Source organism: Sorex fumeus, unplaced genomic scaffold (genome assembly GCF_029834395.1).
Source record: "Sorex fumeus unplaced genomic scaffold, SorFum_2.1 ptg000008l, whole genome shotgun sequence".
NCBI lineage: Eukaryota > Metazoa > Chordata > Mammalia > Eulipotyphla > Soricidae > Sorex > Sorex fumeus.
The window spans coordinates 1,670,402-1,687,213 of NW_026606065.1; the positions used below are offsets into that span (position 1 = coordinate 1,670,402).

At 41.8% G+C, this 16,812-nt stretch overlaps 1 protein-coding gene across 1 annotated transcript in view; it reads left to right on the forward strand.

Moving 5' to 3' along the window:
• CEP162 (centrosomal protein 162) overlaps positions 1 to 16,812 on the forward strand; it is a 58,264-nt gene that overhangs the window by 28,824 nt on the left and 12,628 nt on the right. The window contains exons 18-22 of the mRNA XM_056109746.1: positions 2,851 to 2,977; positions 5,045 to 5,208; positions 6,253 to 6,357; positions 10,149 to 10,361; positions 14,169 to 14,818. Of these exons, the coding sequence (XP_055965721.1) occupies positions 2,851 to 2,977; positions 5,045 to 5,208; positions 6,253 to 6,357; positions 10,149 to 10,361; positions 14,169 to 14,818 (1,259 nt within the window). The remainder of the gene's footprint in view (positions 1 to 2,850; positions 2,978 to 5,044; positions 5,209 to 6,252; positions 6,358 to 10,148; positions 10,362 to 14,168; positions 14,819 to 16,812) is intronic.

Sequence of the window (16,812 nt, forward strand, 5' to 3'; positions counted from 1 at the left end):
AAATCAAAATGATGATGAAATACCACCTCATACCAGTGACAAAGGCCTGTATAAAAAATACAAATAGAACCAGGAGATAGTACTCCGGTTTGATTCTTGGTACCACATGGTCCTCTGTGCATTGATGGGTATGATCCGGAGGCCTTCAGCACTGAGATGTAACCTCAGTCTCCCCAGCACCTCAGGATCCAAGCCACACTACACCTCAGACCCTGTAATTGATCTGCCAACATGGTTAGATGAAAAACGTAAAAAAAAAAAAAAAAAAAAAAAAAAAACAAAGACAGAAAAGCATAATCAACCAGTGTTCACCAGCAGGCAATGAAGAGGAACTAATCTGCTCTTGATTTTAATTGTCATCAGGTGCAGCCTTTATAGAAAACATGGAGACTTGTCAAAAAATTTAAAATGAAACTGCAATATGATCCAACAAGTCTACTTGGCATTTGTCCCCCAAGTACAAAAATACTGACTCAAAAGATAAGTGCACACTTAACGTTGTTACAGCTATGTTTGCAATAGCAAAGATATGGAAACGTGCCAGGTATCCAGTTCATATGAGTGAGAAAAGAAAAAAGAAATTGTGATACATACATACACAATGGAATGCCACCCAGCTGTAAGAAAAAGTGCGATTCTGTTTATTGGTACAAGTTGGATAGGCCTAGAATTGGGCGTGTTTAGAGAAATACCTCAGAGGAAAGAAAAATAGTGGATGATCTTACTCAGATGCATTATTCAAAGGACGACAGTGAGGGAATAGATAGGACAACCAATTCCTGGACTCTGAATCAAGAGAGAAGTGAGGTCATCAAGGGTGGAGGAGGGTAGTGCTGGAAGGAAGAGGTGGGCTGGAGTGACCCTGGACAGTGGGGAAGGGTCTTGGGCACTCTTCTAGTGGTAGTAGAGGAGCAGTGATCATGTATACCATAATCATGTACTCTATCACTCATGTAACCATATTGCCTCCACTCCAATAAAAACCAGTAATGGGGGCCTGAGACCTAGTGCAAGGCTGTAAGGCACTTGCTTTGCGCATATCCAACCCTGGTTCCATTCCCATGTGGTCCCTTGAGCCAAAAAGGCCAGGAATAAGCCTGAGAACAGACAGACATGGCCCCCGAAAAAAAAATCGCAGTTTTATATTGTCATTACAATCATATGTAATGTTTTTCACTACAAAATCAAGCATTGTGCTAGATTTATATCTTTCCTTCTGTAGTATTCTTGGAACACAGATCAAAAAGTTAAGTCAAACCATATGAACCGACCTCTTTTTTGTACTTTAAAACAGTCAAGTAAAGGCAATTTCCCGTGGTTCAACCTGATCTATAGATGGATGTAATAAACATCTATGAACTTCCCCCCAATTTAATAAACACTGGTCCATTAAAAAAAAAGCTTTATTTTGAAACTTTACCAGATGTACTACCATGAGTTCATGATTTTTTTCACTGCTTTGGAGTTTAGTTCAACGCGCATTTATAGAGTACCTGCCATGTGCTTAGTGCTATAAACAGAACTGAATCAGTCTCATTCTCTATAGAGGCTTTTAACCTACAAAAAAGTCATCTACAGAAATCAATGTCATATGAAACAGAAAGTAATAAATGCAGCATAGAGGTACAATGAAAATGTGTACCCCAATGGAAGCATAGGAGGGGATTTTTCAGGGATATCCTCAGTTGAACTATGCTTTGAGGAACAAAATTTTCATCAAGGACAGGAATGGGAGTTTTGAGAGTGCTGTGAAATGTAGAGCATTTAAATAATTTAGTGGTTTTTTATTTTCCCCATGTGCCAAGCATTTAGCGTTTATGATGATAGGATTGGCAAGATAAAACCTTGCTTTCAAGGAAATGTCTCATGCCAGGAGGTATTGAGTGTTGAGACAAGAAAGTAAAATGAGTCATGGGTTTCAAGGGGGATGGGGGAAAGGACATCATGGTATTACGGATTTAGAGTGCCTGGCTCTACCTGGGCAGAGTCCCGAGGGAGAGGAAACACTCAGTGCAAACACCTTGGGGGAAGAGTGTACTGGACGTTCTTGGAGAACAGCTAGAAGATCTCTTGCCAGAGCGGAGCGGGAAGAGGGATGTTCCTAGGAGCTGGGATCAGAGACACGGGCACGGCTGGGTTCTGTGATGGCGAAGGTGATGGTTCAAGGACTGGGCTACTCAGAGGAATCTCGGGCAGATACGCAATACTGTCTTTTCAGAATAGTTTCCGGCCGCTGAGAGGAGAGCTGGGTGGAAAAACTGCTGGTTTTCGGGAGATTCCTGCAGTCAGTATTCCAGAAGTTAAAACAAATCAGAACTGGGGGTCCTCGGTTCTAAGGGGCTTGAAAAAAATTAGAAGTCTCTTATAGACCAAACATGATTGTCACTCAATGCCTCTTTTGCAAACCACAGCACCCAAAAGGAGAGAGAGAACAAAAGGGAGTGCCCTTCCACAGAGGCAGGGGGGGATGGGGGGATGGGGGGTGAGAAGGATACTGGGACTGGTGGTGGTGGGAAATGGGCACTGGTGGAGGGATGGGTACTCCATCATTGTATAACTGAAACCCAAGCACAAAAATTTGTAAGTCTACAACTGTACCTCATGGTCTCTCACTAATAAAAATTAAAAAAAAAAATTAGAAGTCGTTAAGGTTGTGGGTAAAACGATTAGAAATGATTCTCGGTGGGCTTTGTTGTAGGTAATAGGAGCTATTCATAATCCCAAAGGGATGAATTGTAAAGTGATAGCAAATAGGGGGGGAAAAGCCATAGTATCTGTGATTGATTGGGTAAAAGATTATCCCCTCGTTTGTGGTTCGTATGACATTTTTATTCCTTTGAATATTTTAAGAAAGAGAAAAGCAGCCTTTTGGAAGACATCAAAAGACTGAAGCAAGACAAACAGGCTCTTGAAGTCGACTTGGAGAAAATGAAGAAAGAGCGAGATCAAGCCAAAGATCAGATTGCGTATGCCACAGGTGAAACACTGACTTGTAGCAGTTCACCTTTATACTTGTGATTGTTTTAATCTTGAACTTCATGCTTGAAGTTTATCTTCAGAAATATTTTAAAATCTTGGTTATTAAGATACATGTGCATTTAATTCATTGTTGAGGGGAGTGATCAGATAACAGTAATACCAACAGTAAACTGGGTTTGTGCTGTTTTATTTTAAATTGAATTTATTTTACATGTCTGTGATCCCAGCTAGACTGAGATGTTTCTCAAGTCCTGGCCTATCGAATCCTTTGCTCTCAAGTATTTGCCGAATGAATGAATACATCGTACTGTGTGGAAAACAAAAGATACATATGGCATTCCCTCAACAGGGAAAACAAAGGAAAGATAAAAATGCAGAAAAGTTTTAATTTTTTTAAAAAAAATTTTTTTAAGGGACTGGAGCGATAACACAGCTAGTAGGGCATTTGCCTTGCATGCGGCTGACCCTGGTTTGATTCCCAGCATCCCAAATGGTCCTCTGAGCACTGCCAGGAGTAATTCCTGAGTGCAGAGCCAGGAGTAACCCCTGAGCATCGCCAGGGGTTACTTGTGACCCAAAAAGAAAAAAAAATTTTTTTAAATACAAGTAAACATGAGATAGTGCTGATAAGTGCTGGGGGGGAGGAGTGGCGTTTAGGGCTGGCTGTTGCCAAATGGTAAGATTAGAGAAACAGGGATAGAGGGAAGAAGGTTACTATGTAGGTTTTGTGAACTTGTTATGAATTGTACCAGCTTTAGAGAGTTGGATGGTAGGACACAGGGCAGGGGTTCCTTTCAGCCAAATTATGGACCTTTTCTCTGTAACATTATCACCAGCATAAAACATGCACAATAAAATTGATGTCAGGGGCTGGAGCAATAGCACAGCGGGCAGGGTGTTTGCCTTGCACGCAGCCGACCTAGGTTCGATTCCCAGCATCCCATATGGTCCCCCGAGCACCGCCAGGAGTAATTCCTGAGTGCAGAGCCAGGAGTAACCCCTGTGCATCGCTGGGTGTGACCCAAAAAGCAAAAAAAAAGAAAAAAAATCGATGTCAGCTTTCTCCTCTCTAGAGAAGCCCGTGTCCTTTCTTGAATAAATATTTTTCTCTCCCCTCATATTTCTCTAAATTATTTTACTTAAAAGAGTAAAAATCAAAATAATAAAATCCATTCCTGCGTGTTAATTAGAAAATGACAGTTGCTTCCCTCATCTGCAAAATAGAACATTAACATTCATCGTACAAGTCACTATCTTTGGTAAGCTTACGATTTGACACCATTCCCCTTTTTTTTGTTTTTGCTTTAGTTGGGGGTTTTGGCTTGGTGTTGCCGTTGTTGATTTTGAGCCATATCCAGGAACAGCGAGAGGCTACTCCTGACAAGGTGCTCACAGATCACCACTGGAGGTGCTTAGTTAGGGGACCAGGTAGCACCAGGAACTGACTCTGGGCCTTCCATGTTTGTGCGAAGCTTACACTCCAGTCAGTCCTCTGAGTTGTCTCCAGGCCTTCCCCATCAGTACTTTGCAAAATGCTTGTAAGCATCCTTCTTTTTTATCTCTTACCTCAGACATCTTCCCATGAAAAGAACTTTACTTTTGTCATGGAAGTAAGTGCAAAAGATGTTTTTTTTTTTTTAACCTGATGATGTAGGGGCTGGAGCAATAGCACAGCGGGTAGGGCGTTTGCCTTGCATGTGGCCGAGCTGAGTTCAATCTCTGGCATCCCATATGGTCCCCTCAGCACCTCCAGGAGTAATTCCTGAGCGCAGAGTCAGGAGTAACCCCTGTGCATTGCCGGGTGTCACCCAAAAAGCAAAGAAACGAAAAAAACTGATGATGTAAAGATTTCTACATAGTATTGCTGTAAGTGCAAGGATTTCCAGTTTTTGCCTTCTTTTACTAGTAGATGGAAGAAGACAGTGCCCTATACTTGTCAGCTGGTTTTTCATATTTTTTCCATAATACTTCTGTGACGAAGGGCCTTAATCTGAAAATCTGAGGTTACTTTATTTCCACATTTTGAAAAATCACTATCAGTTTATTGAGTTACTTTACTTTTTAGGTGAAAAGTTATATGAAATAAAGATCTTAGAAGACACACATAAACAAGAAGTTGCCCGTCTGCAAAAAAGATTGCAGTGGTATGCTGAAAACCAGGAGCTTCTGGATAAAGATGCAGTTCGGCTTAAAGAAGCACATGAAGAAATTGAGAAGCTCAAACTTGAGGTAACAAGTCATTTCAAAATGTACTTCTGAAGATGAACACGGTTTTTTTTCAAAAATGAATTTTACTCGCCCTTGTATTATTTAATTAATACTCTAAACGTCATTAAATAAAATGATTGGGTTTCATTTTTATTTGCTTTCAGTATGCAGTCTATTTTAGATTAGACTGAGCTTGATTTTTTTAGAGTAAACTAAACCCAAACCTCCTGATCCGGACATGTTAAGTCCCTAGATAGGTGGTACTCTGCCTGTCTCTACAGCTCCCTTTGGTACTACACCCCGCAAGACTCTCTCTTCAAGCTCACCACATTCCCCTCTGATTCTTAAATGTGTTGTCTTTGTCGGAAATCTTCTGGCTGCAGTTCTTCCCAGATCTTGCTCTTTGGAATTTCGACCATAATTTTTCTCTGAATGCCCTTTTCAGACGTGGCTGCCATTCCTCCTCCTTCCGACTCTTCCTCCCTGTTCCCTGACTGTGTCATTTCCTTTAAAGAACCTGTCACTTCTGAAAGTTATTTACTTACAGAGAGATAGCACAGCGGGTAGGGCGTTTGCCTTGCGACCTGGGTTCGATTCCTCCGCCCCTCTTGGAGAGCCCCGCAAGTCCCTGAGAGTATCTCCCCCCACTCGGCAAAGCCTGACAAGCTCCCCGTGACGCATTCAATATGCCAAACACAGTAACAAGTGTCACAATGGAGACGTTACTGGGCCCGCTCGAGCAAATCGATGGAGAACAGGACAGCGACAGTGATAAAAACTTAACAACTGAGTAATTCACTAAAGCATAAGCTTCCCGAGAGTAGGGACCTCACTTGTCTTGTCTGTCTGCCCTATCTCCAGTACAGTGCAATAACCAGAATTGTAAATGAATGAATAAACAAACATCTGCTTCCTTCCTGAAACTCGTCTGCATTTAAACAAGCTTCTGCCCTTTAGTGCTGGGAATCGGAATCGCAGCCAGTGTCACGCACCCGCCCTCTGCCACTGAGCTGCGTTCTGCTTCCTAACCCTGGGCTCTTTAATAGGTTCTTGAATTACTTACAGGTCGAAAAACTGAAAACGGAGTCAGGAAATCCGTCTTTACCGCAGAAGATGCGTTCAAAAGATAGAGCAGCTGATGCCAAAAAGATCCAGGATCTGGAGCGACAGGTATGTGTTAAGAATAAATTTTTATCAAGGTATTTCATATCAGTGTACCTTTGCTTCCCGCTTTCATTTCAGAAGTTCTTACTTAGGATTTAGCCAACCTGAGATTTCTTGTTTTTATCCATTTGTTTTAATATGGAACCACCTCTTTTAGTGTTGTTGTTGTGGAATCAACATGAAATACATAGTTACAAAGTTGTTTGTGATTGGACTTCAGTCATAGAAAGTTCCAGCACCCACCCCTTTGCCAGTGTACATTTCCCGCCACTCATTTTCCTCCTGTCACCCACCCCCAGCCTGTCTCTGGGGCAGAGAATTTTCTCCCAACCCTCCTACCCCATCTTTCTAGACAATGTGGTCTGCAGGACTGTTACTGAAAGGTTTGCCTGTATGTCACTTTACCTCCTTTAAGTACTCAGGGAACTGCCTCTTTAAACAGACTTGGTATGTTGCATTTAGAAAACATCAGTAGGGCCAAAGAGATAGTACAACAGAGGGGGCACTTGCCTTTTACGTGGTCAACCCAAGTTCAATCCCAGGTACCCCCTATAGTGCCCTGAGCCACGCCAGGTGTAGCCCAAATAATAATGATAATTTTGAAAAGTAGCAAATGTCATCACGGTCACGGTCCTCCCATTGTTCATCAGTTTGCTCGAGTGGCCCCAGTAACATTGTTAGACTTGTTACTGTGTTTGGCATATCGAATGCATCACGGGGAGCTTGCCAGGCTCTGCCGTGCGGGCGAGATACTCTCGGCAGCTTGCCGGGCTCTCCGAGAGGGGCGGAGGAATTGAACCCGGCTTGGCCAGGCCGGCCGCGTGCAAGGCAAACGCCCTACCCGCTGTGCTATTGCTCCAGCCCTAGCATTCATGTAATATACAATTTATACGAAAAGATGTTGGGCACACTAGGGACTGAAGCGACAGAACAGCAGATCCCGAGTGCTTGACTTGAATGGCTCACCTGGTTTGGTCCCTGACATCTCATGTGATCCCAAAGCCCTGCCAGAACTGATTACTGAGTGCAGCACCAAGAGTAAGCCCTGAGCCTTGCCAGTGTAGCCCCAAAACAAATATAAAATAAGGTACTTTTAGAGTGATGTGTCTTTCGTATGAGAAGACATATTGATAAAGATTATTGATGTCTAACTGTAGACTTTTGGTAATCAGCAGAATTTCAAATTCTGGATATGTCGATAGGGTTTTCTTTCATCTGAACGGAGATAAGTGAGAAAAACATGCAGGAAAGAAGACCCTTGAATTGAAATCCTGTTCTAAATGCTTGAGAAGTTTTGCAAAATACCATGGAAGCAGAAACACTTGCACCCCGAAGAGCTGACCATGATTGTGAATTCTGTCACTCACTGTTTAGGAATAGTCTTTTTATGGCCCTTTGGACTAGGAGGTTTTTTCCTAATCATCTAATAATGCTTATTAAGAAAACTTTTTTTCATTGGAACAGTTATTTTGTGAGGTATACAATTTTTTCCTTATTTTTAAAACTTTAATGTTTTAATTTCAAAGTAAGAATTTTAGAGTCCTGTTTATCAGGGAGAAGATTCCATCAGTCATATCATGACACATATGCAGGTATTATTACATCACAAACCCAAAACCAGGTAGATTACAGCTGCATTGAATATTATCCCCATTTTAATGAGAAAAAAACTTAAAAGCAAAATTAACTTCCTTTTATTGGATCTGTTCTTATATATATATAAAGGTATGACTGGATAATTTAGTTCAGTGGTCGGGAAGGAGACAGGAGAAAAGTAGTTTCAAGAACTAGAAATATTTTGAAGGAATACTAGTTCAAGACTGCTTGGTTTTTATTTAGTGCTAAACATTTAGATTAGCCAATATGGAAGGAACTTGGGGATGAGAGCAAAGAAATTGGTTCTCTGGATCTGTCATTAAAATTTTATTGGTTTGTCATCTGAGATTATATTTTTAAAAATATCACCTATTAGTTCTTTCTAGTTTACTGCATATACATTCCAGATCTTGATAATCCTCTTTCCATGAATGTTTATGTCCTTATGGTTTTAAACTTAATAAATATTTTATAACTAGGATATATTCCAATATATTCAGAATGATTTTTGTGACCAAATTCTGAAATTTTTAAATTAACTCTCTCCTTATGTGGCACATAAATTAAAATGATTTAATTTATGTACTAATTAGATACTGTTCAGATTCATGCTTCTGCTGACTGGAATATTTTACTGTAGTTTAATTTCTATTGAGCAAAATTACTTTCTATTTAACTTATCTAGTACCATTAAATAATATGAAAAAGCAAAATTAAAGAGAATACAAAGTCTGTCCACTGTAAACAATGTAATATACACTTCAGAATATCAATAGTATATTGAAAAATCTTCATAAATAGAAACATTATTAACTTTACAAATTACATAACACTTTGGAGCATTATTTAGTTTGTAAGCAGGTTTTTTAAGTACAACAGCCACCTTGCTTTAAGAAAGATAATTTTTGAGCCCAGATCATTCAAAAAAAAAAATTCTTTTAAGCCTTCACTAGGTGCTAGGTACGCTGCAAAGGACTTTACCAAGGTGAATGTCACTTGATCCTTATTTAATGACATCAAATCCATCAAATTGATGCTATTTTATCCCCATTTTGCCAACAAAAGATTTAGGGTGAAGAGTTGGCATACATCATAAAGCTGCTGGCACGGTCCAACTCCAAATCTGCTGAAACAACTATGATAATTGCCTCTTGGGGCCTCTGTTATTTATATCATTGCTTGTTCAGAGACAAAATAAAAACTTACTCAAGAGTTTAGTGTTTTACAAGTTTTTCAGAAATAATTATAATTCCTTTAGCAAAATCGTGTGTAAAATATATATATATATATATCAGTCACAGTCCTCCCGTTGTTCATCGATTTGCTCGAGCGGGCCCAGTAATGTCCCCATCGTGAGACTTGTTGTTACTGTGTTTGGCATATCAAATACACCCCGGGGAGCTTGCCAGGCTCTGCCATGCAGGCGAGATACTCTTGGTAGCTTGCCGGGCTCTCTGAGAGGGGCAGAGGAATCAAACCTGGCTTGGCCAGGCCGACTGCGTGCAAGGCAAATGCCCTACCACTGTGCTATTGCTCCAGCCCATATGTATATAATATCAAATTAACTTCTGTGGCCTCAGGTATATATTTTTTCATTTTTAAACAGTATTTTAAAAATTATTAAGATTTTTAAAAGTCTTATATTGTCAAGAAAAGTAGCCTTTTATAATATATAATAAGATGCCATTTAATTCTTTCTTATGTTGGAAAAATCAGTATTTGAAAGCTCAAGCTTCATTTGGAAGAAACAGTTGGAGAAGGTTTGGGATCTAGTGAAGATTTTGCCTGTAGAAATAGGTGCTTAGGGAGCTGCATATTAATTGCAAGAAAGTGGCATATTTATTTGCATGTGATTTTCCAATCAGTACCATAGAAACATAATGATCCGAGCAGGGGGGTCATGAGGAAAAAGGGGAGAAAGCTTTGTTCTCAGTAAGGCTAGCAGTGACCAGAATAATTGGAAAAAACCCAAGATCTATTTCAAATAATTCGAATAGGATTTATTTTTAAAAAAAACTAGTTCATGTGTCAGACAAACCACAGATACAAATTTTGATAGGAGCTTGTGCTCCTCCGTATTTGATGTAATCTTGAGATGCAATACAAACGCCTTCAAATTCAAAGCATGACTGGATAGAGTATCACCTAAATTTATACAGTAACAAGCGTAATCATAATGTATCTGTGACCTTCACATATAGGTCAAGGAAATGGAAGGAATTCTGAAGAGAAGATACCCCAATTCTTTACCGGCTTTAATATTGGCTGCGTCTGCAGCAGGTGATACGGTGGAGAGAAGCACAGTGGAATTTATGGAAAAACGAATCAAAAAATTAGAAGCTGACCTGGAGGGCAAAGACGAAGAAGCAAAGAAAAGCCTTCGCACTATGGAGCAACAGTTTCAGAAGATGAAGGTAAATCCCCGTGGTGCTTCAGAGACGGAACGCCAGATCTGGGGGCTTCTCAGATAACACTTAATAGATTGCTCTAAATGGCTTTTTCTCACACTCTTTCTGTAAAGACTTTTTTTTTAATTGAATCACTGTGAGATAGACCCTTACGAAGTGGTTCATGGTTAAGTTTCAGTCATCCAGTGTTCCAACACCCATCCCTCCACCAGTGGACATTTCCCGGCACCAGTGTCCCTAATTCCCTAATTCCCTAATCCCATCACCTCCCATAACATCCCCCGCCTGCCTCTATAACTGGCTCTCTCTCTCTCTCTCTCTCTCTCCCTCCCTCTCTTCCTTTTGGGCGTTAAAAGGCTCTCGGCTGTATTCCTTTCCCGACTTTTAATACTCAGTTCCTGTCCAACTTGCGCATTTCCAGCTGTTCTCACAGCCTCTGACCAGCAGAGGCAAAATAGAGGCAAAAGAGACCTAGACCGAACCTGTCTCTTTCTCCTCGTCTGTCCCTTTCATTTCAGTCATGGGGGGCTGGAGCGATAGCACCGCGGGTAGGGCGTTTGCCTTGCACGCAGCCAACATGGCTGACTCGGGTTCGATTCCCAGCATCCCATATGGTCCCCCGAGCACCGCCAGGAGCAATTCCTGAGTGCATGAGCCAGGAGTAACCCCTGAGCATTGCCGGGTCAATTTACATTGACCCAAAAAGCAAATTAATTAATTAATTAATGAAATACAATCATTTCAGACATGGAATCCTCAAGCACCGAATCATCTTTACATTCTTTACGTAAGTGCTTATCAATATGAGAATTGGTCGTTTAAGTCATGAAAAAAACAATCTCTTAGATATATTAATTATATGAAATTTTTACCGTTTTGAAAATATGTTCACTGAATTTACCTCTCAAAGGAAGAAAGGAATGAGAGAAGGTTTTAAAAGGTAGATCAGGGGACAGAGCAGTGTATGCGGGAAATGATTTGCTTTGTGGATTTTCTGACTTCTTCATCGGATAAAAATGAATCAGAACATACAAGTGCTGTTGTGGCCAAATTTGAAACAGGACATGATATTTAATTTACTTTCAAAGCTTGAGCTGTGGAGCTCTGTGGTCGTTTATGCAGAGTGCTATTATCTAAGAGAAATAAATGGGAAATGCCACTTTTACTCGTCATTATCTTTTAAATGCCTCTTTCCTTTCTAACTTCCTGTCAGTCACTGCCTGTTGTCACGAATAATGATGGTTTAGATTGCCTTAAAAACCTCTAGACTAATATCTACTTCACCGTTAATCATCTCTTGACCCTAGAATCATAATTTCATTATCTTAATCTTTTGTTGTTGTTGCTTTGGGGGCCGCACCAGTGGTACTTGGGGGTTATTCCTGGCTCTGCACGCAGGAATTACTCCTAGCAGTGCTCGGGGAACCATGTGGAGTGCTAACAATTGAACCCAGGTCTGCGGCATGTCAGGCAAGCACACTACCCACTGTACTCTCTCCAGCGCCTCTTATCTCGTTCTTACAATGCATATACACCTTTGTTTATATCCCCAATAACTTCCTATTTCTCTCACAATAAACGGTGGCCCTTTAATCCTGTGTATTGCCAGGGGGAAATACCATGCCAGTGTTTCTCATACCATGCTTCATGTATCCTTCAATACTAACCTGCTTCTTTTTGCCGTATTTTCTACAGTCACAAAAATCATATATTCATATAGTTCATTGTATTGTGCTTCACCTTAGGTGCCCTTCACAATAATGATTTTTTTTTTTTTTTTTGGCTGGCCACAGCCAACAGATGTCCTGGCTGACTCCTGGCTCTGCTCTCAATCCTGGTGATTGGAGGACTGTGCATGATACCAGGGATCAAACCAGGGCTAGCCACGTGCAAGCCAAGCACCTAGACTGCTGTACTATCTTCTTGGCCCAATAACATTTTTTTTAATAAGCCCTCTTGTGAACCAAAAGTTTAGGACTAGCTCAAAGTTCAGATGATGCTTTTATTTTCTAAGCAATCAAAGATTTTTAATTCCGTTATGTAACTTTTCTTAGTTTCTTTTTGCTTTTTTAGTTTCTTTTGTTTTTTTTAACTTTATTTCTTTTAGCTTCTTTTAGCTTTTATTTTGAGTTATATAACTTTTTTAGGGATAATGTCACTTTTATACACTTAATCACCACAGTGCATGTGTGACTTTTACATATACTGGGAAACAAACATTCACACGACTCAGTGCATTGCAGATTTGCTTTGTTGTGGTAGTCTAGGGGGGAAAGCCTGCGGTTTCGTTGAGGTGTGCCTATACTGACAGCTGACCTTCCTTTTTCACAGTTCAGGTATTTCTTCTCTTCAGCTCTCAACCCAAGCAGTTGAGAGACTCCCTGTTGACACCTGCCCTGAACTCCAGATAGACAACATACCTTTGTAAACACTGAGACTCCATGGACCTTCATTTCATTGCCTTTTCTGTATCCACAGTCATTTTAATCGAGTCACCAGGGCTCTTTCTTTCACCTCTTCTGTATGCCATTATGGCTAAAACTGTTTGGTTTTCAGCTATTGTTATAGTTGTTCCTATTTAGCTAGGTACCTGGCTGAGAGGAAATCCTGAGGAAGTGTTTACAATGAACCTCTCACTGAAGGAGTGGTGGGTCGAGTGATTGATATGGTTGAGTCTGTGTCAAGGACTGACAGTCGAGAATATATAAAACCCAGTACTGTGTCTGGAGTAACCAAATAATAAATCATTATAATTGCTATATTATGAATTACTATTCCAGCCTCATTTTTATGTCTCTAAATCTATCTGCCCTAATTATCCTCTTGCCTGTCTCCCTTTTCTTCTTGGAGGTCCAGGCCCACTTCCAGCCACTTCTTCCTTTAATTTCTGGTTCCCTGTATTTTACCTTTAAATTTACACCCATCTCTCAAGGTTGAACCTAAATGTTCCCTCTATTTTTTTTCCCCCCACATTCCTCAAACGTTCAGACCCTACAGTCCTTCATCTACTCTGTGCAAATCCATGGACCCATTATCACAGTTCTCTTAGGACATTGATCTGTTAGCATGTTACTGTTTTAAAGTTAGTCCTGAATTTGCCTTGAGAATCTGACAGTGTCTGGCACCCAGTTGTGGCTCAGACAGTATTGGGCGAATAAGTGAACGAGCAATATTGAAACCTCTCCCCGTAGGGAAAGCGACACAGGTTCTTTACCGAAGTAAATAAATTCCATGCCGACTTTTACCCTGTGAGGCCTCTAAATTGATGTTCGAAGGTTGAAAATGTGTTGTTTCCTCAGAGATACTAATACCCCTAAGTGTATATATACTCTTTTTATCCCAAAGAGTTGTATACTCTCTTTTATCTAAACTCTGGGATAGAAAGAAGGGTACTCAGGACCAGAGAAATGAATCAGAGGGCTGAGCACACGCTTGGCATATTCCTGATACTGCATTGTCCCCTGATTGCTGACAGGAGCAACGCCTGGCCACATGACCTCCAACACTGCTGAGTGTGGCCTGCAAGACACAGCAGTGGGTTGTACAAATACATAAGCAATTTCGTATTTATAAAGCATTCACCAATAGTGGAATTTGCTTCACAAAAATCGACCATACATGCCGGACCCCTCAAAGATTAAGATTTTAGTAGATTTGGCTGACTCGAGGGACAGGATGTAAATTCTGTTGAAAATCACAGAACACATAGTGAGTGCTGGGATGCAGCGAGAGGCAGAACTTGGTAGAAAAACGTGGCTGCAAGAGCCAAAATAGTTAGCAGTACTTGGGCATCATATTGATTCTTCTCTTTAGATTCAGTATGAACAGAGAGCAGAGGAGCAGGAGAAGCTACTTGCCTGCAAGCTGAAGGAAGCGTCCCAGCACCAGTGTGACGACTCCAGGGCGAAAGCACTCGAAGAGGAGCTCAGGGAGATCAAGGAAGCCCATCGGGTCACTGTCACAAACCTCGAAGCTGAAATCGACGTTCTCAAACGTCAGAATGCGAAGCCGGAGCTCAAGAAAAACGATGAGGATGACAAAGGCGTCCAGTCCATAGAGTTCCAGGTGGAACAGGCACACGCGAAGGCGCGAATGGCACGGCTCAGCGAGGAGCTGGCGGCGAAGAGCAGAGAGATACAAACCCTCTCCAAGACCGTGGAGAGGCTCCAGAAGGAGAGGAGAGTGATGCTGTCCCGCCAGAACTCCAAGAGCCGAGAGGAGGTGACTTCAAAGAGCGCCAAGAGAGATGCTCCTCAGCCGGGTAGAGGAGGTAGCCACGCCTCCTCTGGAACCCAGAACGGCAAGCTTTACCAGCCCTCTAATTCCACTGGCTCCCGTCTCTCAGAGGTTCTACAAGAGAACTGCAGGCTTAGAGATGAACTGGAGGGGTTAATTTCGGAGAGGGACGAACTACAGAAGAAGTCGGAAACAACAATGCGCCAACTTGAAAATTCCATAAAAAGGTAAAAGGAAATTTTTAGCCTGGGGGATATTACAGAGTAAAAATGAGAATAACCCTGATGGTTTGTTCCCTAGGAATAGTTCAGCCCTGAACGGAATTTAGAACCAGGTCTTAAGAGACTGTGTTCCGTTGTTGAACATGAATGTGTTTCAGAACAGGGTCCTTTATATGCTAGAAGCCTAGACTTGGGTGGTCCTATGTCGATCCAAACCGTATCTGAGGGCTGACTTCTCTTATCGTCCTGCACCCCTCCAAACTGTTGAGAAGCAGACCCATAGAGCTTTCTTGTGAATGAAAATCATTACTGGTAATCCCCACCAGCCCATGACTATCAGAAAACAGCCATCATTAAAACTACCCGACATACAGCTAAGAGCAAAACCTCTGCTCTTCCCAAATAACTTCGCAATGACCTTGCGTTCACATTAATCCACTGAAGTTCAGTTTTGGGTTTTGTGTGTGTGTGTGTTGTTCTGGTGTGGTGTTCAGGGCTTAATCCTGACTGTGGGCTCAAGGGCTAATCCTGGGAGGGTTCTGGGGTCATATTCACTACAGGGGATTGAAAACAGGGTATGTTGCATGCAAAATCACGATCACGATCATCCTGTTGTTTGTCGATTGCCTCGAGCAGGCCCCAGTAACGTCTCCTTCGTCCTAGCCCTGAGATTTTCAAAAGTGTCATATTCAAGGCTCTTGAATATATCTTGTCATATTTGGCATATTGGGTACGCCACGGGGAGTTTGGCAGACTCTGCCGTGTGGGCAGGTTACATTCTGTAGCCTGCCAGGTTGTCCAAAGTAGGAATGAGATAGTAAGATGTCACGCGGCCACGAATGCAAAATAAGTGCCTTAAAATCCTTAGACTCTTTCTCTGGCCCCTTGCTGAGGATGGGGCTTTTAATCGTCCCTTCTTTCTCCTACTCTCCAAGTACTAACCACTGTCTCTGCTGTAGTTAGGTCTTTTTCAGACGATCAGACAGTACCCTAATGCATGTCCAGTTTTCAGCACCAACCTTCCATGAGTAGACGCTTCTTTCATTCCCACCTCACTTCCTTAAATATGTTCAATATTGCCTGTGTCCTCACCACTATTTCAAAGCTAGTCTTTTCCCAGTCCAGAGCTTTCTCTGTTCTCGTTTTCCTTGACAGTATCAGATCTGCCATGTTACTTCCTACCTGGACCTCAAAGACAAGACACGGCAGTTCTATGACTCCTGCCATCCCATTGTTCGTTGAGTTACTCCAGCGGATGCCAGTAACGTCCCTATTCCTCCCAGTCCTGAGATTTTAGCAGCCTCTTCTTACTCACCTTTTCCCAACGAGTGGAGGCTCTTTCAGGGTCAGGGGAATGAGACCTGTTGCCGTTACTGTTTCTGGCGTATCGAATATGCCACAGGGAGCTTGCCAGGCTCTGCCCACGCGGGCAGGATACTCTCGGTAGCTTGCCGGGCTCTCCGAGAGGCATATATTTAAATATTTCTCTCTATGATTTGTTGCCTACCGTCTGAACCCCATCAAGTATGGTGTGGTAATTATGGAAAACGAGTAGGAAATGTCTTATAATGTTTCCCTAAAGCAGCCTGGAGACATGATATACACAGTTATGAAGCTGTTCAGGATGGGGTTTCAGTCATACATTGTTCCAACACCCATCACCCCACCCCCCCACCTGTTTCTCTGGCAGGCACTCTCTCTCTCTCTCTCTCTCTCTCTCTCTCTCTCTCTCTTCTCTCTCTCTCTCTTTTTCTCTCTCTCTTTTTCTCTCTTTCTCTCTCTCTCTCTCTCTCTCTCTCTCTCTCTCTCTCTCTCTCTCTCTCTCTCTCTCTCCCTCCCCCCTTCCCCTTTTGGGCATTATAGTTTGCAACACAGATACTGAGGTGTTCATTTTTGTTCCTTTACCTGCTTTCACATGCACTTTTTATCCAGAAATTAGCATTTCCAACTATCTTTTTCATAGTGGTCCCTTCTCTCTGTCAACTTCCTTCTCCCCCAAC